The sequence below is a fragment of the Pan troglodytes genome, chromosome 16 (assembly GCF_028858775.2).
Source record: "Pan troglodytes isolate AG18354 chromosome 16, NHGRI_mPanTro3-v2.0_pri, whole genome shotgun sequence".
In the NCBI taxonomy this organism is placed as follows: domain Eukaryota; kingdom Metazoa; phylum Chordata; class Mammalia; order Primates; family Hominidae; genus Pan; species Pan troglodytes.
The window spans coordinates 76712367-76740022 of record NC_072414.2 but is presented as its reverse complement, the minus strand read 5'-3'; the positions used below and the strand labels follow the sequence as shown (position 1 = coordinate 76740022).

General features: G+C 47.5%; 1 protein-coding gene and 2 non-coding genes across 17 annotated transcripts in view; 2 read left to right on the top strand and 1 right to left on the bottom strand.

Annotated features, from left to right (window-relative positions):
* SLC28A1 (solute carrier family 28 member 1) overlaps window positions 1-27656 on the bottom strand; it is a 106618-nt gene that overhangs the window by 36202 nt on the left and 42760 nt on the right. For 9 of the 15 annotated variants that reach the window (XM_009429744.4, XM_063795328.1, XM_009429747.4 and 6 more), the window contains 7 exons: window positions 25585-25665; window positions 23103-23183; window positions 20038-20163; window positions 10990-11120; window positions 9070-9238; window positions 8746-8943; window positions 761-842 (listed from right to left, as the gene is read on the bottom strand). In XM_009429744.4, coding sequence (XP_009428019.1) covers window positions 761-842; window positions 8746-8943; window positions 9070-9238; window positions 10990-11120; window positions 20038-20163; window positions 23103-23183; window positions 25585-25665 — 868 coding nt within the window. Of the gene's footprint in view, window positions 1-760; window positions 843-8745; window positions 8944-9069; window positions 9239-10989; window positions 11121-20037; window positions 20164-23102; window positions 23184-25584; window positions 25666-27656 lie in introns of those variants that run through there. The other 6 variants (XM_063795332.1, XM_063795329.1, XM_054667890.2 and 3 more) reach the window with 3 other exon arrangements.
* LOC112205822 (U6 spliceosomal RNA) lies at window positions 4534-4640 on the top strand. The gene has a single exon (XR_002939905.1). It is a non-coding gene; the product is annotated as a U6 spliceosomal RNA (small nuclear RNA).
* LOC112205811 (U6 spliceosomal RNA) lies at window positions 5744-5850 on the top strand. The gene has a single exon (XR_002939893.1). It is a non-coding gene; the product is annotated as a U6 spliceosomal RNA (small nuclear RNA).

Below are 27656 nucleotides of genomic sequence, written 5' to 3'. Positions count from 1 at the left end.
GCAGAGAATCGGAATTCTAGGGCTAGGAGGAAACTCTATGAACATCTTTTTCTTTTTTTTTTTTTTTTTTTTTTTTGAGACAGAGTCTCGCTCTGTAGCCCAGGCTAGAGTGCAATGGTGCGATCTCAGCTCATCCTTGTGCCTGGGTTCAGCTTCCTGAGTAGCTGGGATCATAGGCGTGCACCACCACGCCTGGCTAATTTTTGTATTTTTAGTAGAGATAGAGTTTTGCCATGTTGGCCAGGTTGGCCTCAAACTCCTGGCCTCAAATGATCCACCCACCTGGGCCTCCCAAAGTGCTGGGATTACAGGCATGAGCCACCACACCTGGCCTCTATGGCCATCTTTTTTTTTTTTTTTTTTTGAGACGGAGTCTCGCTCTGTCGCCCAGGCTGGAGTGCAGTGGCACGATCTCGGCTCACTGCAAGCTCCGCCTCCCGGGTTCACGCCATTCTCCTGCCTCAGCCTCCCGAGTAGCTGGGACTACAGGCGCCCGCTACCACGCCTGGCTAATTTTTTGTATTTTTAGTAGAGACGGGGTTTCACCGTGTTAGCCAGGATGGTCTCGATCTCCTGACCTCGTGATCCGCCCGCCTCGGCCTCCCAAAGTGCTGGGATTACAGGCGTGAGCCACCGCGCCCGGCCGGTCATCTTGTTTGGGTCCTGCTTTAGACAAATGAGACAACTGAGGCCTACATGTCCCGAGCAAGTTCAAGTCCCAGACTCTCCTAGACACTGGTGAGGCCCTGATTAGACTCACTCAAGCCTCCCAGCATGATCCCAATGGAGCTGAAATTGGCAAATCCACAGAGGGCAAACGTCGTGAGGACTTCAGCTCTGACCTGAAAATACAGAAGATGCATGAGGAGGGGCTCCCCTCAGATGGGCCTGGGCACCCCTATAACACCCAGGCTCCCTGGCCTTAATTTTACCCACTTCTTACATGTAATTGACCTTCGAGTCCTCTGTGCTGCCGCTTCCCCAGCCTTGCAATCCCACCTCTAAGTTGGCTCAAACTGCACCACATCAAAAACATAGTCCCCCTCTCTTATCTGTCCTTCAACTTTTTTGTTGTTGTTGTTGTTTTTGTTTTTGTTTGAGACGGAGTTTTACTCTTGTCACCCAGGCTGGAGTGCAGTGGCACAATCTCAGCCCACTGCAACCTGTGCCTCCTGGGTTCAAGCCATTCTCCTGCCTCAGCCTCCTGAGTAGCTGGGATTATAGGTGCCCGCCACCACGCTCGGCTAACTTTTTGTATTTTTAGCGGAGATGGGGTTTCGCCATGTTGGGCAGGCTGGTCTCAAACTCCTGACCTTAGATGATCCGCCCACCTCAGCCTCCCAAAGTGCTGGGATTACAGGTGTGAGCCACCACACCCAGCCTGTCCTTCAACCTTTTAATCTTCATTACCAGCCTTTCTGGATGGGGTTCAGCCTTTCTTAGTCCTGTCGCTTTGGCCCTACTAAGCTCTGTCCTGGGGCCATTTGGTGGACAGCCCCTTCCCTGACCCTGCAGTCCTGGGCTTCCAGTTCACAGCACTCCTGTGAATGCTCTCAGGCTGAGAGAGGGAGTATGGCCCAAAGGAAAGAGTAAGGGATTTGGAGCCCAGCCAGCCTGGCTTCTAGGATTGTCTCACCAATGATCAGCTTGAGAAGTCAGTCACTTCTTTCAGTGTCAGTTTCCCTGTCTGGAATAGGGGAATAATAGTACTTGCCTGGGAGGGCTGTAAAAAGGATTATATAATGTATGGGAAACACCAGGCAGACAGTAAGTGTTCAAACACAATAGTTATTTGCTTTTGTTCTTAACAACTGTCCTATTTCCCAGAAAGAAGTTTTAAGAGCCAAAATGAAATAATTTGAAAACAAAATTGGTTTACAGGTACAAAAAAATAGTTAGAATAAATCAATAAGAGCTAATATTTTATAGCACAACAGGGTGACTATAGTCAGTAATGACTTAATTGTACATTTAAAAATAACTAAGAGTATAATTGGATTGTTTGTAACACAAAGGATAAATTCTCCATGATGTGCTTATTTCACATTGCATGCCAGTATCAAAGCATCTCATGTACCTCATAAATATTTACACCTACTATATACCCACAAAAATTAAAAATTATTTAAAAAATTGGTATAGAGCCTCCCCTCACACTATATAAAATTAATTCTAGATAAATATTAATATTTTAAGTATAGAATGATAGAAAATATAGGATAATAAATATAGTTACAAGGTACTATTATTACTCTTATTTTGGAGAGGAGTAAACCGAGGCTCAGAGAGGTTAAGTAACTAAGGAAGTTCACACAGCAAGAAGGTAGCTGTATCAGAATTTGAACTCAGTTTTGACTCCAAAGCTCATGGTCTGAATTATCTCATCATGTTATTTCACGAATTTAACACTTTCCAGATAACTTTCTTTTTCTTTCTTTCCTTTTTTTGAAAACTTCTGCCTCCTGGGTTCAAGCAATTCTCATGCTTCAGCCTCCCAAGTAGCTGGGATTACAGGTGTGTGTTACCACACCTGGCTAAGTTTTCTATTTCCTGTTTGCCATGTTGGCCAGGCTGGTCTCAAACTCCGGGCATCAAGTGACCCACCCTCCTTGGCCTCCCAAAGTGTTGGAATTACAGGCATGAGCCACCGTGCCCAGCCGCACTTTCCAGATAACGTTCTAAGTTTAGAAATAACAGAAGAAATCACAAAAGAAAATATTTGGTATAAAATCTATGTTAAAAAAAAACACAAATCCCGGCCGGGTGCAGTGGGTCACGCCTGTAATCCCAGCACTTTGGGAAGCCAAGGTGGGCAGATCACAAGTTCAGGAGACCGAGACCATCCTGGCTAACATGGTGAAACCCCATTTCTACTAAAAATACAAAAAATTAGCCGGGCACAGTGGCGGGTGCCTGTAGTCCCAGCTACTTGGGAGGCTGAGGCAGGAGAATGGCGTGAACCCAGGAGGCAGAGCTTGCAGTGAGCCGAGATCACACCACTGCACTCCAGCCTGGGCAACAGAGCGAGACTCCGTCTCAAAAAAAAAAAACAAATCCCAAATGCTGGGTCAAGTGAGAGCTGACAGGCACTGGGTGACTCTGTGCCTCACTGAGGAAAAATAACTAAACATGGGCAGAAGAGACCCTAAGAAGCCAAGAGGCAAAATGTCATTATACGCACTCCCTGTCCAAGCTTGTTGGGAGGGACACGAGAAGAAGCACCCAGATGCTTCAGGCAACTCCTCAGAGCTTTCAAAGAAGTGCCAGAGAGGCAGATGACTATGTCAGCTAAACAGAAAAGAAAATTTGAAGATGTGGCAAAGGCGGACAAGGCTGGCTAGGAAAGAGAAATGAAAACTTACATCCTTCCTAAAGGGAAAACAAAAAAGAAGTTCCAGCATCCCAATGCACCCAAGAGGCCTCCTTTGGCCTCTTCTTGTTCTATTCCAAGCATCACCCAAAAATCAAAGGAGAACATCCCAGCCTATCCGTTGTTGATGTTGCAAAGAAAGTAGGAGAGATGTGGTTATAAAACCGCTGTGGAGAATAAGCAGCCTTAGAAAAAGACACCTGCAAAGCTGGAAGAAAAATACAAAAGGGATATTGCTGCATACCGAGCTAAAGGAAAGCCTGATGTAGCAAAAATAAGGGAGCTGTCAAGGCTGAAAAAGAAAGAAAAAGAAAGGATAGGAGAAACATAAGAAAGAGGAAGAGGATGAGGGGGAAGGAAAGATGGGGAAGATGAAGATGATGAATAAGCTAGTTCTAGTAGTTTTTTTTTTGTATATAATGTATTTAACCCCCCCAAACTAAATTCATTCCTTTTAAAGAAATAAATTAAAATGTAAGGCCATGTAAGATTTGTTTTTAAACTGTACAGTGTCCTTTTTTTTGCATAGTTACATACTACCCAATGTGTCTTTAGATAACTCTGTCCTGGTGGTATTTTCAATAGCCACCGACCTTGCCTGGTGCAGTATGGGGGTTATAAATTGGCATGGAAATTTAAAGCAGGCTCTTGTTGGCACACAGCACACATTAGTTATGTATGTGGATGGTAGTGCCTTCATCTTTAGTTGTCTCTGATGCAGCTTACACAAAATAGTTGCTGTTTTGTTAACTAAACACCACTGGAGCCGGGCGTGGTGGCTCATGCCTGTAATCCCAGCAATTTAGGAGGCCAGGGCAGAAGGATTGCTTGAGGTCAGGAGTTTGAGACCAACTTGGGCAATACGGCGAGACCCCGTCTCTACAAAAAATGCAAAAGTTAGCCAGGTGTGGTGGCACACGTCTGTAATCCCAGCTACACAGGGGCTGAGGCAGGAGGATCACTTGAGCCCAGGAGGCAGAGGCTACAGTGAGCTGTGATTGCACCACTGCACTCCAGCCTGGGTGACAAAGTGAGACCCAGTCTCCAAAAATAAATAAATACATACATACATACATGCCACTCAAAAGTTACAGCTGTTTTGTTGACATTCTGAATGCTTCTAAGTAAATACAATTTTTTTAATTAAAAAAAAACACATTCCTGTGCTTGCTTCTTGTGCACATATATTAAAACTTCAATGATACAAAGAAGATTAGCATGGCCCCTACCTGAGGATGACGCAAAAATTCATGAAGCGTTCTACATTTAAAAACCAAAAAATAAATTTCCTTATACAACATAAAGGGCAATAACAGAAAAGGCTAGGAAAAGTATATGTAGAAAATATATCAGAAAAAAGTTAATGCCTTTATAACATAAAGCGTTGATACAAATATTATTGGAAAAAATATGAAGGTACCTGCATCTCTGCTTGCCCACCTACAGTTGTGTTCCACAGAGCAGCCCCAGGCTCCCTCTCTTCCTTCGGTCTCGCTGTCTTTTTCCCTCCCTCCCTGTGTCCCTTCCTTCTTTCCTTTCTTGCTTCCTTCTCTCTGTCTTTTGTTTTCAGACAGGGTCTCACTCTGTCACCTAGGCTAGAGTGCAGTGGCAAAATCATAGCTCACTGCAGCCCCAATCTCCTGGGTCCAAGCGATCCTCCTGCCTCAGTGTCCCAAGTAGCTGAGACCACAGGCGTGCACCACTACAACTGGCTAATTTTTAAATTTTTTGTAAAGCCAGGGTCTTGCTTTGTTTCCAGGGCTGGTCTTGAACTCCTGGTCTTAAGTGAGCCTCCTGCCTTAGCCTCCCAAAGTGCTGGGGTTACAGGTATGAGCCACCACACCCAGCCTCCAGTCATCTTCTTAAAATTCAAAATGTCAAATCTTCAGTGATTTCCAACTGTTCCTTGGCCTGTGATTACCACCTGCTCTAGCTGTATCCATTGCCTCTGCTCTCTAAGCACACCAAGTGCTTTTCAACCTCAGGGCCTTTGCACATGCCTCTTCCTTTGGAATGTTTTTCCCAGCTTGTCCTAGCTCATCTGTTCTCCAAGTCTTGGCTTAAATGCCACACCTCAGGGATTTTTTTTCTGACCAGTCCAGCCAAGGAAGACCCTGCCCTGTTTTTTTTTTTTTTTCTTTTCTTGTTGTTTTCTTCATAGAACTTACCACGAATTGTGGTTATTTTAATTTTTGTTCCTTTGCTTTCTTGTGTTTTGCCTGTGTCTCTCACTACATGTCGGTTCCATGAGACCAGAGCCATGTCTGTGTAATTCTCCTTTTTATCCCCAGTGCCTAGCAGAATGCCTGGCACCTAAATGGTCTCAACAAATACTTGCTGAAGGAATGAAGTTCATTAAAAAAAGATCATGAAGTGCTTGCTTCGGCAGCATACATACTAAAATCAGAACGATACGGAGAAGATTAGCACGGCCCCTGTGCAAGGATGATGTGCAAATTCATGAAGCATTCTATATTTTTACACTGTGTGCCTGCATCTAAACACCTCATGTACCCCATAAATCTATACACCTACTATGTACTCACAGAAATTCAAAATAAATAAGAAAAAAAAGAACAGGAAGGGGCGTGCCCTCTATTAATCTCTGAGGAGGGGGTGAGACCAGAGGTGAGAGTAAGCAGTGAGGGGAAACTTGTGCTTTTTACTCTATACAAACTTTTTTTTTTTTTGAGATGGAGTTTCACTCTTGTTGCCCAGGCTGGAGTACAATGGTGCGATCTTGGCTCACTGCAACCTCCCCCTCCTGGGTTCAAGAGAGTCTCCTGCCCCAGCCTCCTGAGTAGCTGGGATTACATGCGTCTGCCACCACGCCTGGCTAATTTTTGTAGTTTTAGTAGAGACGGGGTTTCTCCATGTTGGTCAGGTTGGTCTCAAACTCCTGACCTCAGGTGATCCTCCAGTCTCTGCCTCCAAAAGTGCTGGGATTACAGGTGTGAGCCACCATGCCTGGTTTTTTGTTTTGTTTTGTTTTTTGAGACAGAGTCTCACTCTGTTGCCCAAGCTGGAGTGCAGTGGCACAATCTTGTCTCACTGTAACCTCCTCCTCCCAGGTTCAAGCAATTCTCGTGCCTCAGCACAAGGACTGGGACTACAGGCACATTCCAACACAACCGCTGATTTTTGTATTTTTAGTAGAGAAGGGGTTTCGCTATGTTGGTCAGGCTGGTCTCAAACTCCTGACCTCAAGTGATCCACCCACCTCAGCCTCCCAAAGTGCTGGGATTACAGGTGTGAGCCACCGTGCCTGGCCACAAACTTTCTTTTTTAAAAAACCTAGAGTCCCTTCCTTTACAATTTAAAAAATAATTAAAAAGACAAGAGAAAGGACTTCCCATTGAAAGTTTCCAGTCACCCAAGTAATGCAAATGAAAACAATGAGCTATTATTTGCTTATTGAAGTAGTGAACCTTGTTTTTAAAAAGAAGCTACTCGATGCTGTTTAGTTGTGTGGCGAAATAAATGCTCGCAGGCACAGCTGGTGCTGCTGATTTCAGCTGCTGCAGCCACGTGAAGACTCATGTGGGAGTCAGTCAGCCCACACCTGGGAACGCTGCAGAAATGATCTGAGAGGAAGGAAGAGCTGTATGCACAAAGATACTCATTTCAACATGTGGATAAAAATCAAATAATACAATTGTCTGAATGGCCCAACAGCAGGGGATTGGGTAAATATGTTAGGACACATATACAAAATGATGCTTATGTTGTAATACTAAGTAAAAAAAAAAACAAAAAAACAAAAATGGCTACAGCACGGTTTGGCTGCTACGACAGAAACTATGTAAACTCTCTCTTGCTTTCCCTTTTTTTTTTTTTAAAGACAGGGTCTTGCTCTGTTGCCCAGGCTGGAGTGCAGTGATGCAATCCTAGCTCACTACAGCCTCAAACTCCTGGGCTCAAGCCATCTTCCTGCCTCAGCCTCCCAAGTAACTGGGACTACAGGCATGCACCACTGCACCCCGCAATTTTTAAAATTTTTAGTAAAGACAGGGGCCCATTATGTTGCCCAGGCTAGTCTTGAACTCCTGGCCTCAAGTGATCCTCCCACCTTGACCTCCCAAAGTGCTGGGAATACAGGCATGAGCCATTGCACCTGACCTAAACTCTCTCTTAAAAGAATGGAAGAAAATGTAAGAAACAACAATAACTATTATCTGGGATGGTGAGATTGTAGGTAATTTTTTCATTCTCAATAATGTTACTATTCTTTTAGAAAGGTTAATTTTATAGAACTTTTATAGTTTTTAAAAATAAATTTTAACAGAAAGAGCCAACCCCTGCACTGAATCCACTATATTAACAGTGAAGGTGATGGCCGGGTATGGTGGTTCACACCTGTAATCCCAGCACTTTGGGAGGCCAAGGCGGGTGGATTATTTGAGGTCAGGATTTCAAGACCAGACTGGCCAACATGGTGAACCCCGTCTCTACTAAAAATCCAAAAATTAGCTGAGCGTGGTGGCAGGCATCTGTAGTCCCAGCTACTTGGGAGGCTGAGGCACGAGAATCACTCGAACCCGGGAGGTGGAAGTTGCAGTGAGCTAAGAATGTGCCACTGCACTCCAGCCTGGGTGACAGAGGGAGACTCCATCTCAGAAAACCAAACCAAACCAAACCAAACCAAAACGGCTGGGCGCGGTGGCTCACGCTTGTAATCCCAGCACTTTGGGCGGCCGAGGTGGGCAGATCACGAGGTCAGGAGATCGAGACCACGGTGAAACCCCGTCTCTACTAAAAATACAAAAAATTAGCCGGGCCTGGTGGCGGGCGCCTGTAGTCCCAGCTACTCGGAGAGGCTGAGGCAGGAGAATGGCGTGAACCCGGGAGGCGGAGCTTGCAGTGAGCCGAGATCGCGCCACTGCACTCCAGCCTGGGCGACAGAGTGAGACTCCGTCTCAAAAAAAAAAAAAAAAAAAAAAACTAAACCAAACCAAAACAAAACAGTGAAGGTGTTAGTGAAGTCTCCTTATCTCACTCACTCTCCCAGCTCATTGGGTGCACACGTGTATGCCTTTGGAGTAGATGTGGCAGTCATCTCACCCCGTTTTCCAACAGAAGAGGCAAGGTACTGTGGCTGGCCTAAGGCCACAGTGAAAAGCGACCCATCTAGAGCCAGCTTTCAGACATCCCAAACAATGCTCTCTCCGCGCACCTCAGCCTCCTAAAAGGCCTTGAGAAAGATGGCAGCGAAGCCTGAAGCTGTCCTGTCTCCCAGGACTACAGGATGTAGGAGGTGAAGCACCACTTCAGTGTCTCAGCCAGGCCCAGAGAGCGGGAGAGCAGCTGCCAGGGGCCCTGAGGAGTGGCTGTGCCGTGTCATCCCCCTGCTGCAGGGAAGGGACTGGGACACTCACGGAGATCCACTGCTTCCTGTCGCCGACCCACTCCTCGGCCCCTGCCAGGCGGCGTTGCTTGTACTTGGAGAGGTCTTGATAGGCCACAAACTCGTTCAGAAACAGCTTGATCCCCAGCAGCTCAGCTACCACTGGGCAGTCCTCCCACGCCACACCCATCAAGAAGGCTACAGGCCGCAGGATGTAGGAGCAGATGAGCTGAGGGCACAACGGTATGGCTGGCACCGAGGGCTGGGCCTGGGCTCTGCTAGGTCTCCAGCCACCACTCACCACCCACCTGGGGCCATCCTCTCTACAGACTGAGTGTGGTTGCCAGAAACGCACCTGGAAGCTGAGCCCTTGGACGTCCACCATGTCTCCCAGCCAGGAGAGGGCAGCATTGATAAAGTCCAGCACAGCCAGGAATGCAATCAGGTTGGCAGCGATGTTGGCGACCACCTTCACGGAGATGGCGGCCCCAGTGCTGGCTGCTTCTATGAGGTTCTGAGCATCTCTGTTGTTGGGATCAAGAATGATCATTACTGGCCTGTCTCCACAACCAGCAAGGGTCCCTATCCTATAGGCTCAAATAGGAACCCTGGAAGAGCATTTCAGAGCGGGAAATCCTAATTTTCCCTGAGACCCAGAGAGAAAAAGGGGCTGGTCAAAGCACCGGGATAAGATCCAGGTTTCTAACGCTGAACTGTCCAAGATGGAAGCCATCAGCCACACGTGACAGGAGGCTGTCTGAATTGAGTTGTGTTGTACAAAATACAGAGCAGATTCTGAGGATTTAGTACCAAAAAATGCAAAATACCTCAATAATTATTATACTGGTTACATGTTGAAATGACAATACTTTGGGGTATACAGGGTTAAGTAAAATGGGTTATTAAAATCACCCATTTCTTTTCACTTTTTAAAAGACAACTACTAGAAAATGACAGGCGCCTCACATTACATTTCCATGGGACAGCACTGCTCCAGTGCCTCAGAAGGTTGTGAGGTTGGGGTCATCCACTGTGCCCAAGCACATGTGTCCAATGTGGTGCCTTTTCAACATTGTTTAAGGTTTAAAAGTTACCTAACAGTTATTAAGACTATGACGGGATGTTAGGACGTGAGTGAAATCAAAGATGGCACTCAGCATGTCAATGTGTGGTTGACACCCTGGCAGTCAGAGCTCAGGCACATAGAGATGGGGGCATGGGGCCTTTCTATGACCCTCCTCAACATGTACACACACCAGGCCACAGACCCAAGAACCAGGCCACACTCCCAAGCCTTGCCTGGTCCATTGTTTCCTGCTGGTCAGAGACTGGACATTAAGATGTGAGAACTGGAGTGCGCATTTTTGCAAATGCTGTGGTCTGAATGTTTGTCCTTCGGAAACTCATTTTGAAACTTAATCCTCAATGTGGCAGGATTGACAGGTGGGGCCTTTAAGAGGTGATTGGGTCATGAGGGCTCTGCCCTCCTGAATGGATTAATCCATTCCTGAATGTTGGATTAATGGGATAATGGGTTATCATGGGAGTAGGACTGGTGGCTTTTTGTTTTGTTTTTGAGACGGACTTTCGCTCTGTTGCCCAGGCTGGAGTACAGTGGTGTGATCTAGGCTTACCGCAACCTCCACCTCCCGGATTCAAGCAATTCTCGTGCCTCAGCCCCCTAAGTTGCTGGAATTACAGGCATGAGCCTTTATGCCTGGCTAACTTTTGTATTTTTAGTAGAGATGGGGTTTCACCATGTTGGCCAGGCTGGTCTTGAACTCCTGACCTTAAGTGATTTGCCTGCCTCAGCCTCCCAAAGTGCTGGGATTACAGGCATGAACCATCGCACCTGGACTTGACTGGTGGCTTCTTAAGAAGAGGAAGAGAGATCTGAGCTAGCATGCTCAGTTCCCTGCCTGGCACCCCTCAACCCCTCGCCATGTGATGCCCTGTGCCAACTTGGAACTCTGCAGAATCCCCAGCAGCAAGAAGGCTCTCGCCAGATACAACCCCTCGACCTTGGACTTCTCAGGCTCCATAACTGTAAGAAATAAATTCTTATTCTTTATAAAGTACCCAGTTTCAGGATTTCTGTTATAAGCAACAGAAAATGGACTAAGACAGCAAATGAAGCCCAAACCAGAGCAGGGAAAGTGGAGAGATGGGCCCGGGCTAGTGGAAGACAGTGATGGACAGAGAGAACGGGACCCTCTGCTTTGCTCCCCCAACCTTGTACCACTACCCTGTCTGCAGGACCTCCTGCTGTGCTCACCCATAGGTCAGTTTCACTCCTTCCTCCCTCCTAAACTTGGACTCCTCCACCTCCGGGTAGACCAGCTTGGAGAGGGCCAAAGCACAAGGGGCAGCCATCACAGAGGCTGCAATCAACGAGGTGGCATCGATCTGCAAGAGTGAGAGTGCAGGTTCTAGGTGGACAGTCAGAAGAAATGCTGGCGACCAAGGAGTGCGGCCCAGGGCAGCAAGGGCACATGTGTAGTCTGTCCCACTGATATGTCCTCATTGTCATAACTGCTGTCATCACTAATAATAATAATACCTTTTATGTGTAGAAGGTCACAGGCTATATGTATAGGACCTTCTATTTCTTCCTGGTGCTTCCCTAAGTTAGGAATGACAAATATTGTTATCTTCATTTTACAGACAAGAAAACTGAGACTCCAAAGGATTAAATATGGCTTCCCAAAATAAAGGAAGAGAAGGAATTAGAGCCTATCACATCTTTTGGCTCCAAGTTCAAGGTTCTTTCTTCCTTTTTAGGCTGTCACTGTTGACCACTAATCCCCGTTAGCTGAGGTTTCCCCCTTAGTGGAGGAATTTGTAATGCTTTCAGACAAAGCTCTAGAACCTAAGAGTTGAAATGAAATGGATTTAAGAGCTAAACCAATTCCACCTTAGTGTAGGTATGTACTAGCGTAGGAAGGTACTCCCTCTCTAGGCTCTCTCTTTGAATGCTTACTGTGACGGGGAACTCACCACTGCAAGGCAACCCATCACATCCAGTCCTGCAGTTTGAGAACTTCTCAGGAAATCTGCCTCTATGACAGCCACCGTTTGACCCTCAGTCTCCTTCTGGGAGCCACGCTGTGAAAACCACTCCCAGCAAAATGGCAGAGCAATGTCAGCCCCTGGGATTCTCCCTTCCTGAATTTTTATCTTCACTGGGACCCCAAACCCTTTGCTTCTCTGTTCTTTTCCACAGAGAAATATGACACGTTTCCCCCTATCACTGTGTCATTTACCAAGCAGGGAAACTAGAACCAACTCAGACATCTAACAATGGGAGACCGGCTAAGCATCGTCAGGTTGTCATTGAAAATGATGGTCATCAAGGCCTCACAGTGAAGTGGGAAAGGGCCCACAACATTGCAGGTAGAGAAGAACCAAAACTGGGGGCAGTGGGGAAACAAACTCCAAAATGACGCATGAAAAGATTAGAAAGAAATACACCAAAATGGCAATGAATTGACTGTCCCTGGCTGCTGGGGCCAGGGGTGATTTTCTTTCTTGCTTTATTTTTTTTTCCAAGACAGAGTCTTGCTCTGTCGCCCAGGCTGGAGTGCAGTGGTACAATCTTGGCTCACTGTAACCTCCGCCTCCTGGGTTTAAGCAATTCTCCTCCCTCAGCCTCCAGAGTAGCTGGGATTACAGGTGTGCACCACCATGCCCAGCTAATTTTTGCATTTTTAGTAGAGATGGCGTTTCACCGTGTTGGCCAGGCTAGTCTCGAACTCCTGACCTCGTGATCTGCCCACCTGGGCCTCCCAAAGTGCTGGGATTACAGGCATGAGCCACCATCCCCGGCCGATTTTCTTTTCTTTCTGCATTTTGGTATCTTTCTTTGCTTTTTTTTTTTTGAGATGGAGTCTCACTCTGTCGCCCAGTCTGGAGTGTAGTGGCGCCATCTTGGCTCACTGCAAACTCCACCTCCCGGGTTCACGCCATTCTCCTGCCTCAGCCTCCCAAGTAGCTGGGACTACAGGTGCCCACCACCACGCCCAGCTAATTTTTTTTTTTTGTATTTTCAGTAAAGACGGGGTTTCACTGTGTTAGCCAGGATGGTCTCAATCTCCTGACCTCGTGATCCGCCTGCCTTGGCCTCCCAAAGTGCTGGGATTACAGGTGTTTTGGTATCTCTCAAAATGTCCACAACAATTTTTTTTTAATATACCAAAAGCAAAATAGATGTTTCTTCTTAAAGTCTGTAATAAGCCAACTGCATTCTAAAGTGTTAAATAAAAATAAAAAGGAGGAGGGAGGTAAGTTGAAGACAGACACTCAGGCTGATAAAAGCAGAGGGCAGGCCAGGCACAGTGGCTCATGCCTGTAATCCCAGCATTTTGGGAGGCCAAGGCGGGCAGATCACTTGAGGTCAGGAGTTTGAGACCAGCCTAGCCAACATGGTGAAACCCCATCTCTACTAAAAATACAAAAATTAGGCCGGGCGTGGGGCTCACACCTGTTATCCTAGCACTTTGGGAGGCCGAGGTGGGAGGATCACAAGGTCAGGAGTTCGAGACCAATCTGGCCAGCTTAGTGAAACCCCCATCTCTAATAAAAATAGAGAAAAATTATCCGGGTGTGGTGGTGTGTGCCTGTAATCCCAGCTACTCGGGAGGCTGAGGCAGGAGAATCACTTAAACCCAGGAGGCGGAGGTTGCAATGAGCCGAGATCACACTATTGCACTCCAGCCCGGGCAATAGTGCGAGACTCCATCTCAAAAAAAAACAAAAATTAGCCTGGTGTGGTGGTGGGTGCCTGTAATCCTAGCTATTTGGGAGGCTGAGGCACGAGAATGGGTAGAACCCGGGAGGCAGAGGTTGCAGTGAGCCGAGCACTCCAGCCCGGGCGACAGAGTGAGACTCCATCTCAAAAAAAAAAAAAAAAAAAGCAGAGGGCAGATCGTGGGCACCCCTCATTACCATCTCAGGGAAGTGCCAGGCCTGCTGCTGAGAAACCAGGCTGGAGACCCTCTCAGGCTCTGAATCCCAGGTATTGTGTCCTTCTTTTTCTAAACCCCAGTTGTTTCTTTTTAATGATCGACAAAACTTCTTAAAATGTGAACAAGAATTGGCAGCAGCCTGATACCTCCCCAGGGCCCTGTGTGGACACTGGGTGTGCAAGCCTGGGCCCCTGCCCCTTGCTGGATGAAACCCACTTGGGGCAGGTGTCCTCTCTGGACTTTCTGGGCTGGGCTTTGGGACTTCCCCTGCTTCCTCCTCAGTTGCTCAGCCCCAGCTGGGATGGTGCCACACCTGGAATCTTGGGATTTTCCCTCCACCAGGCAGGACCCTGACCCTTCCTCTGACTTGTAGATTACATCTGGTTTGTAAACCTGAGTCACGGCAGAGAACACACCCTGCAGTTGTCACATTCCTGCACACTGTCCCCTGGGTGACCCAGTTGTGGTCACAGCCTCAAATGCTGCAGTTGCTAGTTTCCATCTCATCATAGAAAGGGCTGAGTCCTGCACAGGCAGGGCTCCCTGGGCACTGGGCCAGCCCACACCCACCTCCCCACTGCCAGCTACTCTGCAGGGCTGTGACATTCCCCAGCCCTGCCTCCCAGGCACCTGGTCAGGAGAGCCTTCCATCCTAGCATCCCAGGGCCCACGCCTGCCCATAACCCTTCTCTCTCTGACCCAAAGGGTCTCGCTCTGTCACCCAGGCTGGAGTGTAATGGCATGATCATGGCTCACTATAGCCTTGACCTCCTGGGCTCAAGTGATCCTCCCACTTCAGCCTCCCCAGTACCTGGGACTATAGATGTGTGCCACCATGCCCAAGTAATTTTTTATTTTTTAAATTTTTTGTGGAGATAGGGGTCTCCCTATGTTGCCCATGCTGGTCTCAAGCTCCTGGTCTCAGCCATCCTCCTGCCTTGGCCTCCCAAAGTACTGGAATGACAGGCATGAGCCACTGCACCCAGCCTAGTAGCCACATTTTTTTTTTTTTTTTTTGAAACAGAGTCTTGCTGTGTTGCTCAGGCTGGAGTGCAATGGGGCGATCTCGGCTCACTGCAACCTCTGCCTCATGGGTTCAAGCAATTCTCCTACCTCAGACTCCTGAGTAGCTGGGGTTACAGGCATCTGACATTATACCTGGCTAATTTTTGTATTTTTGTAGAGACAGAGTTTCTCCGTGTTGCCCAGGCTGGTCTTGAACTCCTGACCTCAGGTGATCCACCCGCCTCGGCCTCCCAAAGTGCTGGAATTACAGGTGTGAGCCACCGTGCCCGGCCATAGCCACATTTTAAAAAGGAAAAAATAAATAGGTTAAATTAATTTTAATAATGTCTTAACTCAATATATCCAAAATATTTTCTTTCCACCCATGTAATCAATATAAAACTATCAATATGGATGACAAAATAAAAATTTTAAATTAATAAAACATCTTAAAATTTTTTCAGTACGACTAGCCTCATTTCAAGTGCTCAATAGCTATGTGTGTTTGGTGGCTACTGTACTGGACAGTGGAGATCTAGAAATATCCAGATATTAGCAATAGGAGGGATGTGCGGAGAAGCGAGCCAGAGATTGAGCAACAAAGTGGTTTTAAGAATCTGGGAGCTTGGAGGCTGGGCGCAGTGGCTCATGCCTGTAATCCCAGCAGTTTGGGAGGCCGAGGCGGGTGGATCACCTGAGGTCAGGCGTTCAAGGCCAGCCTGGCCAACATGGTGAAACCCTGTCTCTACTAAAAATACACAAATTAGCTGGGTTGGTGGCGCATGCCTGTAATCCCAGCTACTTGGGAGGCTGAGGCAGGAGAATTGCTTGAACCTGGGAGGTGGAGGTTGTAGTGAGCCGAGATTGAGCCACTGCACTCCAGCCTGGGCGACAGAGGGAGACTCTGTCTCAAAAAAAAAAAAGAAAGAAAGAAAGAAAGAAAGAAAGAACGAACCTGGGAGCTTGAAGGAAAGGGCAAGAGAGACCTTTCTGGGATTCAGGGACTGAGGGCAGAGCCAAAGATACTGAGGAACTGACTGGGGAAGGAAGTTAGAGGGTGTGCAGTACAGGGCTGGTGCAGTGACTGTCATGAGCCAGGTGGGGGCAAAAGAGAGCTGCTCTGGAGACAAGACTGGGGCAGATCCAGAGACTGAAGGGAAGGAAGGTTTGTTAGGTGCTTTTCCTCTGGGCCAGCTATAGTTGTAGTCTGGGGCTTTCAAACCAGAGACTGTAAAATGGAGGCTCAAGGGCACCTAGGGATGATCCTGGCTGCCTCTGCCCATTCTGTGCTGCTAAAGGGAAGTGGGTACCCAGGCCCTGTCAATGGGGAAGCCAGACTGCCCAGGGCTGGGCCTGGACTTTTGCCTGAGAAAGGGAAGAAAAGAGGGCTGAGTTTTAAGCCAGATTGTGGAAATGGGCGAGCATTCTTCCAGTGTTTAAGTTCTAAGTAATGACTAGGAGGAACACCAGCGTTATTCTTTTTGTTGTCTAAGGGGACCAGAACAAGGTTAAGACATTTAAAGCCCTAAGTTCTGAAAACATTATGGCATCCCCTCCCCCAATATCCTGCCATGAAAAAAAGTTTCAGGAACAAAGTTTTGGGTTTCCATTTTTGAAATATCAAATTCCTTCTGCTGGGACTCTGAAAACAAAACCTAGAATGAAGGGCTCAGAAGTAGCCTCAGAAGAAGTTTTTCTGTCCTGCCCTCCCATTTATCAGTCCAATTCTCCTTCAAGGCTAGCCATAAAAACTAGAATTCCCCTTCTCCAAGGCAGGGCACGGAGACCAGAAGCCCTTTTCCCCAAAGTCAGCCATAAAGCCCAAAAACATTGCTTTAACTTCCCTCTGCCTTTCTGGGTAAAAAGTGGCAATAAAGAAATTATCTGACCTACTTTGTTTGACTGTAGGTCATAAGACCCCCCCTTCCAGAGAGGATCTTGCCCCATACCCAGAAGGAAAAAATGCTCAGAGAGCCCAAGAAGAGTCTACACAGACAGGCTTTGCTGTTTTTCCTCCACTCAGTCGATTAGTATTAGATCACACTCTGTTTGTCCAATTCTATTTCTATGTGGCTGTCCATACTTTGTTGAACCTGAGCGTAAAAATGGACAATTTTCCCTGTATCTTTGGGTCTTCCTTCTGAAGGCCCCCGTGTCTATACATTAAATAAATTTGTGTGCCTTTCTCCTGTTAATCTCCCTTTTGTGAGCTGATTTTTCAGTGAACCTTCAGAGGACGTAGGGGAAATTTTCCCTTGGCCTCCACACTTCCAAAAACAATTGGTGGTGGGGTGGGTGGGTGCACTAGTTTTAATGAGCCCTTTCTAGGCCTTAGCAAGACAGGTGCAAACCAGATGACAGTCTCTAGAATTCTAGATGGGAGGGTACCAGGCCAGAAACCAAAGCCCCTGAGCCCAAGGGGACTTCTTGAAAAGTCACGCAACAGCTGGCCCTGCCCAGACAGCTCTGTGGCATGTAGAGCTGAGCTTATTGGTGTGGTCCAGGCATCCGGAGTGAAGGAGAGATGGAGGGGCAGGCTGGCTGTTTGTTCACCCATCTCTCATCATCCCCAGGGACAGAGATGAGAGAGACAGGTGGAATTTGGGACTAAAGAAGGGGACAGTGTAGGTCATTTTCTGGTCACCGCCTACCACCACCCCGCCTTCCCCCACACACACACAGCATCCAGAGAGCCTGGGGCAGGGGCAGAGAGCCAGAAGGCAGGGCAGGGTCAATCTCCAAATCAGCACATACAGGCCACCTCACTCTCATGCTGAATGCTACCACCTTGTATGGGGCAACTTACCCAGCTTATGACTGTACTGCTGGGCATTTAGGCTGTCCAGTTTTCTTGCTTTTGCAAATGTTGGAATTTTGCATTTCTTGAACACTTGTGAGAATATCCCTATATCACAATTTTTCTAGCTGGATCAAAGGGAAAGAATATTTTTAAAGTGATTGAAGCTGGATGCAATGGCTCATGCCTGTAATCCTAATATTTTGGGAGGCCAAGGCAGGAGGATTGCTTGAGCCCAGGAGTTCAAGACCAGCCTGAGCAACATAGCAAGATCCCGTCTCTACCAAAAAAAAAAAAAAAAAAAAAATAGCCAGGGGTGGTGGCGCACGTATGTAGTCCCAGCTACTCAGAAGGCTGAGGTGGGAGAATTGCTTGAGTCCAGGAGTTTGAGGCTATGGTGAGCTGTAATTGCACCACTGTGCTCCAGCTTGAGTAACAGAGGGAAACTCTGTCTCTCTATATATAAATACATGTTGGTGTCATGTGGGGAGTTAAAAAACAAAAAATAAATATTTTTAAGTGCTCTATATAATAAAATATAATATTTTATTATATAAATAAAAAAATTAAAAGTGATATACGATAAAATAATAAAATATTATATATAGAATAAAATAAAAAAATAAAATATTATATATAGAATAAAATAAATAAAAAATAAATAGACTGATAGGCATTCACCAAAAAAGGTTACAGTAAATTAAACTGTTACCATGAGTGGGTGAGTACCACACACTTGCCATTTGGGGGCACGTAAAGGGTTTCATATCACTTAGAAGAAAGATAAGTTATTATTGTCTTAATTCCTTTGAACATCAGTGAGCTTGAATATCTTTTTATAATTTGTGAACTATTTTCTCCTGATCAATGATTCTCAACTTTTATTAAAAAAAAAAAAGAGAGAAAGTATGTGAGTACTCAGGTGTATATACCTAAAAGCCTACTTACACAGAAAGATTTGGAATGACATTTTAGGTCAGTGGTCTCAAATTGGGCGAGCATCAGAATCACCTGTGAGGCCTGTTGCAACGCAGTATGCTGGTTCCACCCCCATCATTTCTTTTCTTTTTTTGAAACACAGTCTCACTCTGTTGCCCAGGCTACTGTGCAATGGTGCGATCTCAGTTCACTGCAATCTCCGCCTCCCAGTTTCAAGTGATTCTCCTGCTTCAGCCTCCCAAATAGCTAGGATTACAAGCACCCACCACCACGGCCAGCTATTTTTTTGTATTTTTAGTAGAGATGAGATTTCACCATGTTGGCCGGGCTGCTCTCAAATTCCTGACCTCAGATGATCCACCCGCCTTGGCCTCCCCCATCGTTTCTGATTCAGCAGGTCTAGGGTGGGCCCAAGAATTTGCATTTCTAACAAGTTTGCAGGTGATGCTGACAATGCTGGTCCATGGACCCCACTTTCAGAATAGCTGTTCTAAGCTATTAAAAGCAATTACCAGGCCAGGCACCGTGGCTCATGCCTGTAATACCAGCATTTTGGGAGGCTGAGGTGGGCAGATCACAAGGTCAGGAGATCGAGACCATCCTGGCCAACATGGTGAAACCCTGTCTCTACTAAAAATACAAAAAAAAAAAAAAAAAAAACTAGCTGGGCGTGGTGGGGCGTGCCTATAATCCTAGCTACTCAGGACGCTGAGGCAGGAGAAACGCTTGAACCAGGGAGCTAGAGGTTGCAGTCAGCCAAGATTGCGCCACTGCACTCCAGCCTGGCAACAGAGCAAGACTCCGTCTCAAAAAAAAAAAAAAAAAAATTAATAAAAAATAAAATCAGTTACCCATGGGAAGTGGGGTTAAGAAAGAGATTTAAAAACTTATTTGTTTCTGCAATAAGCAAGAATTTCTTTGATCATTAATTAAGGAAATAAAATTGAGACCTTTGAAGATTTGCCTGTGAAAGCACAAATGTGAAAGCATAAGGTGTTTTATGAATGTAAAGCATTATTACCGGGCATTACGTGAGGGATGCATTTGAGAATTTCCCTCTGCCCACCATGCAGTAGCATTGTGATTGCTTTTAGGGCCTAATTCACACCACTGGAATTTGACCTACAAATTCTTTGTGCTGTGTAAACTGCACAGGCAATAATTTAGGAGCAGAGGCAGGACTTGAGCCCAGACAGAGTGTGGGGAAAGGGAGGAGGGAAGGAGTAGGACGGATCTCTAGGGACAGCCCAGGTGTGAGACTGGAGAAATGAGCACGAATTTTGGAGTCAGACAGATCTGGGTTTGGGCATCTCACTTACTCTGGAGCCTCAATTTTCTCATCTGGAAAATGGGGATATTAAAACACCTAGCATACTGCCTGGTACCTAGCATGCACTCAGTAAATGGAACACCAGGAAGCTTTGCCCCAGGTGGCCATGCGCAAAGCCCGAGCAAATGGTCCAGCCCACTGGGCTCAGGGGAAGCCACTCCTCTTGCCAGCACAGCAGGCCCAAGAGAGAAGATCTGAGGGCTGCTCTGGCCAGGAGCTGTGTGGGGCTCCCACAAAGATGGGCTTCAGGTCCTCAACATAGCCAAGCAGAAGGAGGGCTCTACCTACCCCAAAGGAGATGTAGGCACCCAGCAGGCTGCCAGCAATGGTGGCGTAACCTCCGGTCATGACAACGTGGACTTCAGAGAGTGTCATGTCTGCCAAGTAGGGCCGGATCAGTAATGGAGCCTCGGTCTGCAAACAGGAAAGATGTCAGACAAGCAGGGTGGGGGTGGTTGGGCACATCCTCTCCCTTCACAGGTCACAGTGAGCAGCTGGGAGTCCCACGGTAAGAGGCAGCAGGATGGGGTAAGGACCAGGGTCTGTACTTGGCTGAGCTTCTCTGAACCTCAGCATTGCCTACCTCTACAGAAGGACCCCCATCCCTCCCTCCCGGCCTGACAATGCTCCCCTGTGTTGATGTCCTGCCACGTGCCAGGCACCCCGCTAAGCACGTCACCTTTGTTACTCACAACCTTCTGAGATAGAATTGGGTATCTCCGTTTTCCAGGAGAGCAACAGAGGTTCGGAGGGGTTCCAGGAATGACCCCTGCTCATGTAAAAGGATGTGAAGCAGGTCTTGCTGCAGGCCCAAGCTCTCCTGCAGCCACAGCAGTGGCCAAAAAGAAAGGAGCTTGGGCATTGGATGAGGGGTGCATTTCTGGGCATCTGGGCAGCCCGAAGCCCTTCATTACTCATTCAGTATCTAGTTATTGAGCACCTACTGTGTTCCAGGCACTGTTATATAGAATAGGAACATGGCGTCGACAGGATAAAGTCCCTGCCTTCATAGGGCTTATATCCTGGGAGCAGTGGAGGGTGGGAGGGGGGCTTTAGGAGGTGGTGGGAGGATATAGATAATCAACAAGGAACCAAGCAGGTAAGCAATGTCATTTTAGATGGTGATGAAAGCTGTGAAGATATGTGTGATAATGCCTACTGGTTAGGGGTGTTTAAAACTGAGTAGGCCAGGCACAGTGGCTCATGCCTGCAATCCCAGCACTTTGGGAGGCTGAGGTGGTAGGATCGCCTGAGGTCAGGAGTTCCAGACCAGCCTGGCCAACATGGTGAAACCCTGTCTCAACTAAAAATACAAAAATTAGCCGGGCATGGTGACACATGTCAGTAATCCCAGCTACTAGGGAGGCTTAGGCACGAGAATCGCTTGAACCCGGGAGGCGGAGGTTGCAGTGAGCCAAAGATTGTGCCACTGCGCTCCAGCCTAGGTGACAGAGCGAGACTCCATCTCAGAAAACAAAAACAAAGAAACTGAGAAATCGGCAAAGCCCTCTCTGAGGAGGTGACATTAGGTTAGGGTTGGCTGAGACCTGAAGGAGCCAGTGACATGGTGTGATAGCACAGCATTCCAGGCAAGCGAATAGCAGAGGCCCTAAGGCAGCAAGAAGCTCTGCAAGGTCCAAAAGCCATAGCAGTCAGCATGTCTGCTGCAGATGGGCGCGGGGGAGCTGCCTGAGACAGAGGCAGAGGGGGCAGGTGGGCCACAGAGGGGCTGGGAAGCCACGGTGAGGGGCACGCTTGCTTAGGCGGGAGTGGAATGATCTGCTTTGTGTGTTTGAAGGGTCACTCGGGTGTATGAGTGAAGGACGGATAGTACGGGAAGGAAGAAGAGGTAGGAGGAGACGGCAGTGTCCAGGTGAGAGGCAGGTGGCCCGGGCAGCGGGGGGTTGTAGATGGGCCACAGAGGCAGCGCTGTGGGAATGCTGATAGATTGGATGCCGCAGTGGGGGAAGCGGAGGAAGGCAGGGCAGCTCTTCCAGCTCCGCCTGAACCATCCTGTGGAAGATGTTCCCACTTGCCAAGAGGGGAAGGGCTTGAGAGGGGCAGGGGTGATGAGGGAGGGGAGCAACAGTTCAGGTTGTTTGGACTTGGCGTCTTAATGTGCGACACCCCTTAGATCTCTAAGTGGATGGTCAAGGGGCCAGTTGACCTGTCAGTCCTGAGTTCATGGGAGATCAGGACTGCAGAGCAGGACCTGAGAGACATTTAAAGTGTTTAAAGCCATGGGGCTAATGTGATCCTGCAGGGAGGGAGTGTGGATGGACAAGAGCAGAGGGCCCAGGCCTGCCACAAGTAGAGAGGTTCAAATGATGCCACTGACCCCTGAAGGCTCCCCATCCCTCCCTCTTGGGGGAAATGAGGCGTAGACCCCGGCATCTAGGTCAGCTTAATCAACAGCTTGTCCAAAGTGAATTCACCTTGGCAGCGCTTCACATCGCCCAATGTCAATTTCACCTACATATTTTCCCAGCAAAACACATGGAACACATTTGCAGCCTTTCATATAGAATAACTGCTTTGCATTTTAATAGTGTTTTCCTCTTTTGCCTCATTTTGAACACCTTAAGGGATTTTTTTGACAGTTTATCTGAGAGCACGTCTACCTTCATCGGCTAAAAACAAGACAAAACTAAACAAAAAATAACCAGAACAAAAACTTTCAAATCAACACACATGCACCGTAGCAAAAAAGATAAAAATATTCTCCAAAGTTTCCTAAACTGTCCAGTGAAATATGGCATCTTCTGACCAGTGTGTCTCTTGGTGACTCAAACATTAGGCAGATGGGCCAGGACAGGCCTTGGCAGAGTCTCCAGAGGGCCATCCTCAGGGGGATCAGGCTTTCTGAAAGGGACTCGGCACCGAGGGTACTTTCAGAGTCACATTTACTTTGGAAAACACATTTTAAGAAAGAGGGAGAAAAGAAAAGACAAAATGATGCAGTGGAAAAAACTCTGACCAGAAAGAAGAAAACCTGGATTTGAAGCCGTGGCTTATATGTGTGGGATCTTGGTCAAGGGATTCCCATCCCCTGAGCCTGTTTCCTCATGTGTAAAATGAGAAACTGGATCCATCTGGAGGATTTGTGAGTCTTTGGGCTGATGAAGACCGCCTAGGGCTAGAGTGGTAAGAGAAGCCAGACAGATGACATCCTCCCTGGCATGACCCAGGCATCCCCCAAACAGAGTATCCCTGGGGCAGCAGAATTTGATGACCCTGGGAGAAGGTTCAAATGGCTCTTCCTTGGACTGAATCAGAGCTCTGGGGATCCAGGGAAACTGCCCTCTTTGGGGAAGCTGCTGATGAGCATGAGGGTAGGAGGCTTCCATACCCACCTGGCTCACAAAGATGTTTCCAGCCACACTCAGGGTCTCAGTGGCTGTGGTGCCCATGGTGACTTGCATCAGCCAGGCAATCTAGAAGGAAGCAGAGTGTTCTTTGTGGGCTGACATCAGCAAACCCCAGAGTCAGAGGGGGCTGGAGTGGAAGACCTTACACAGTTTCCTCCCAACTCCCAGCCCAGTGTAGGACCCCTTCATCTACATTTTCCCAAAAGGTCCATTCATCTTCTTCTTCCACACCTTCATTGATGGGGGCTTACCCCTTCCCAAGGCCATTCATTTCACCGTAGGAATGCAGAAAGGATTTCCTGGCCCAATATATTTGAGAATTGTGAAATGCACACACACACACACACACACACACACACCTTGGAGATTACCAATACACATTAGCTTAGTAAAGCCTCTGAGAAGTCCTGCATTAAGCCTATTTAAATTTACATAGCATAATGTCTAGCCTAGTTTCCCTAAATTATTTGACCATGGGATTAGGCTACCTTTACCTGGTAACATTTACTAACATGCTGTGGAACTAGAGTTTTGTGGGAAAGGTTTTGGGAAACACTCTATTAGAAAGCCCTTCCCCTTCCCCTTCCCCTTCCCCTTCCCCTTTCCTTTCCTTTCCTTTCCTTTCCAAGACAGAGCCTCGTTCTGTCACCCAGGCTGGAGTGCGGTGGCACAATCTTGGCTCACTGCAACCTCTGCCTCCCAGGTTCAAGCAACTCTCCTGCCTCAGCCTCCTGAGTAGTTGGGACTACAGGCACCCGCCACCACACCCGGCTAATTTTTGTATTTTTAGTAGAGATGAGGTTTCACTATGTTGGCCAGACTGGTCTCGAACTCCTGACCTCAGGTGATCCGTCTGCCTTGGCCTCCCAAAGTGCTGGGATTACAGGCATGAGCCACCACGCCCAACTAGAAAGCTCTTCTTTTTAATCAAGATGAAATCTGCTTCCCTGGAATTCTCTCCACTGCTGGTGCCTCTCCGGTTGCCCTTTGCCTAATCTCTCTTCTGTAAGTATTTGGAGACAGCTATCCTCCCCTAACTTCCTCTTCTCCAAGCTCCTCATTCCCTATTCCTTCAACCATTTTGTAGAGGGTATGGTTTCAATCCCTTTCACTCTCCTGCTTATAGTTCAGTTTGTCATAGCCTCTTGGTTGAACACAGTCTCCAGGTCTGGGGAGAATCACCTCCTTTATGCTATGCTGTGTGTGCTCTTAACGTAACTGCTATGGTTTGAATATCCCCACCTAAACTCATGTTGAAATTTGATTGCCAAATAAAAATATATATATATTTGATTGCCATTGTAACGATGTTGAGAGGCATGACCTTGAGGAGGTGATTAGGGCATGAAGGCTCTGCCCTCATGAATGGATTAATGCTGTTATTGCAGGAGTAGTTTGGTTATCATGGGAGTGAACTCCTGATAAAAAGGATAAGTTTGGCCCTGATCTCTCTGTGTCTTGTGTGCTCACTTCTGCCTTCTGCCCTTCCACCATGTTATGACACAGCAAGAAGGCCCTTACCAGATGTCAGTGCTATGCTCTTGGCCTTCCCAGCCAAGGTTTCAATCTTGAAACCATACCCTCTATTTGGCCATGAGCCAAATAAATCTCTTTTCTTTATAAATTACCCAGTCTGTGATATTCTGTTATAGCAACAGAAAATGAACAAAGATAATAACCACAGGTTGTTTTTGCATTTCTGGAAGCCATCTGATGTTGCTGATTTATTCTGAGCTCAATCAGCTAAAACCTTGGAATCTTTTGCCAAGTCCAATGCTATCTGTTGCTGTCCAATGCTATCTCCTACATCCTAGTTTTGTGCAGCATATTTTATGAACATAAGCACAGGATCTGACATTTATACCAGCTAAGTCTGGCCAACGTGGTCCACTGCTACAGTCTCTCAATATCTTTTCGGTATAAATTATTTTCTTCCCTCTACACCTTTTCAGTGCTGCCTCAAAACTGCAACGTTTCCTCCAGCAAAGACCACATTAGACTTTGGTGCTATTTCTCTTTAGTATCATGACAGGAGACCCTGGGAAAGGATATTTGGTCAGCACTAGATTCTGTGAGGGTGAAGATCCTGGAAGCAGGGGATTCAGGGAAGGTATGGACCTCAGGAGCAAAGGATTCTAGGAAGGTGTGAACTCTAAGAGCCGGGGGTTCAGGGAAGATATGGACTTCAGAAGCAAGGGGTTCTAGGAAGGTGTGAACTCTAAGAGTAGGGGATTCTGGGAAGGTATGGGCCTCAGGAGCAAGGGATTCCAGAAAGGTGTGGAACTTGGGAGCCGGGGATTCTGGGAAGGTGGAGGCACTGGGAACAGGGGATTCTGGAAGGGTGTGGGCTTGGGGAGCAGTGTTTCTGGGGAGGTTTGGGCTCTGGGAGCAAGACATTCTGGGAGAGTGTGAACCCTGTGAGCTGGTGACTCTGGGAGAGCCCTGGCCATGGGCACTGGGAACTTACCTTCAGGATCACCCACTGCATGAGGCCCACGTGGTAGAGAATGGATATGACACAGCTGAAAAAGACAATGATGGGCAGAACCTGCCGGGAAGGAGATCATAGGACCGCAGGTTAGAGGCAGGCAGGATGCAGGGTGCCAGGCGGGGCCCAGGAGACCCCAGACAGCCCACTCCATCCCAGGCCTTGCCACTCAGATGCCTGACAGGATCCGGGAAGATGCTCTGAGATCAGTGCATGAAGTCCCAGGGTTCCACATGCAGGGCCTCTTTGGAGGCAGCCTTGTCCTCTCGGCTCCCCTCTAAATAGTGACCAGCCGCCAGACCACCCCCTCTCCTCAGCACAGGTAGGCCTGTGCTGTGGTAGGGTGGGGCCTGAGTGTACCACTTTTATCTCCTGCTTCTTTGTCTCTAAAAGGGGAGTAAAATGCCCACATCTGAGGGTCGTTGTGAAGGTGGCAGTGTGCACCCTTCTCCATGAGCTCAATCCTTGGCCTCAGACTCTGGCCTTAACCTCCCTCTCATGCTTTGGGCCTGAATGAGGGGACCCTCATCGTTCTGGTGCTCCACTTCTGCTCAGCACCAACAGGCTCAGAATTAGGCTTATCCTGGACCTGAGCCAGCATCTCCTCCCATCACCCCATTTCCTATTATTAGTACCAGGCTTAACACTCCTCTTCCTTCACTCCAAGCTCACCCATTCTCCCTTTAGAATTTCTCTCACACCCATTCCCTCTTTTCCAGGCCCAAGGAAAAGGAGGTTGCTTTTCTGCACCCTAGTCTTTCTTTACTGTAGTCTGATGTTTAGTAACAAACTGGCAAAAAATGGAGAGGTCTTTTAGTGGAAGACTAGTTTCATCACCTAGGATACAGACATACCCTAGTGCACTAAAGGTCAGGAAACAAGAATGCAGAAGCTCTCTATGGGCAGCTGTGGACTGATTTCCAAGATATGTTGTTAAATGAAAAAAGAGAAGGTGTACCACAAGAGTGTATGCTATGCTGTTATGTGGGTTTAGAAAGGGGGTGGGGGGTAGCCATGCACGATGGCACATGTCTATAGTCCCAGCTACTCAGGAGGCTGAGGCAAGAGGATTGCTTGAGTCCAGGAGTTCAAGGCCAGGCTGGGCAACATCGTAAGGTCCCCTACCTCTCTAAAAGCATGTGTGTGAGGGGCGTTGTGTGTGATCTTGTATGGGCACAGGAATCATTAGAAGGATGTGCAAGAGGCCAGCAACAGCAGGTGCCTTGGGGAGGGAACTGAGTGCCTTGGGGGCCAGGGATGAAAGGAAGTTTTCTTTTTTACCTTATACCCTTTTGTGTTGGAATGTTTGCTCTATTCTGTGTCCTGTGTTCCCAACAGTTTAAAATAGTCATGTAGAACTGGTAATAGCATGGGAGCAGTCTTATGCTACAATGTTAAATGGGAAAATTGGAATATTAAAATTATAGAAAGAAGCACTCCCAAATAGTCAAAGGATTTGTTTCTATGTGCTGGGGCTATGGAAATGTTGTTTTCTTTTTTCTTTATTTCTGAATTTCTCATCTGTTCCTACTTTTTTTTTTTTTTTTTTTTTTTTGAGACAGAATCTCACTCTGTTGCCCAGGCTGGAGTACAGTGGTACGATCTCGGCTCATTACAGCCTCCGCCTCCTGGGTTCAAGTGATTCTCCTGCCTCAGCCTCCCAAGTAGCTGGGATTACAGGCGCTTGCTGCCACACCCAGCTAATTTTTGTATTTTTAGTAGAGACAAGGTTTCACCATGTTGGCCAGGCTGGTCTCGAGCTCCTGACCTCAAGTGATCTGCCCACCCCATTCTCCCAAAGTGCTGAGATTACAGGCGTGAGCCACTGTGCCCAGTTGTTCCTAGAATTTTCAATAATAGGTGGACATTTCTCAAGGGAAGGAGCATAGGCAGGAGAGGTTTGTGGGAAGATCAGTTTGGCTTTGAACTTTGAATTTGAGATGCCTGTGGAATACCAAGTGGGCAGCTGGATAAAAGGGTTAGGGACATCTGGGCCAGGCTTTGGCTTGGGGCTCTTTCATAAGATGTACAGGTTGGCCCAGCATGGTGGT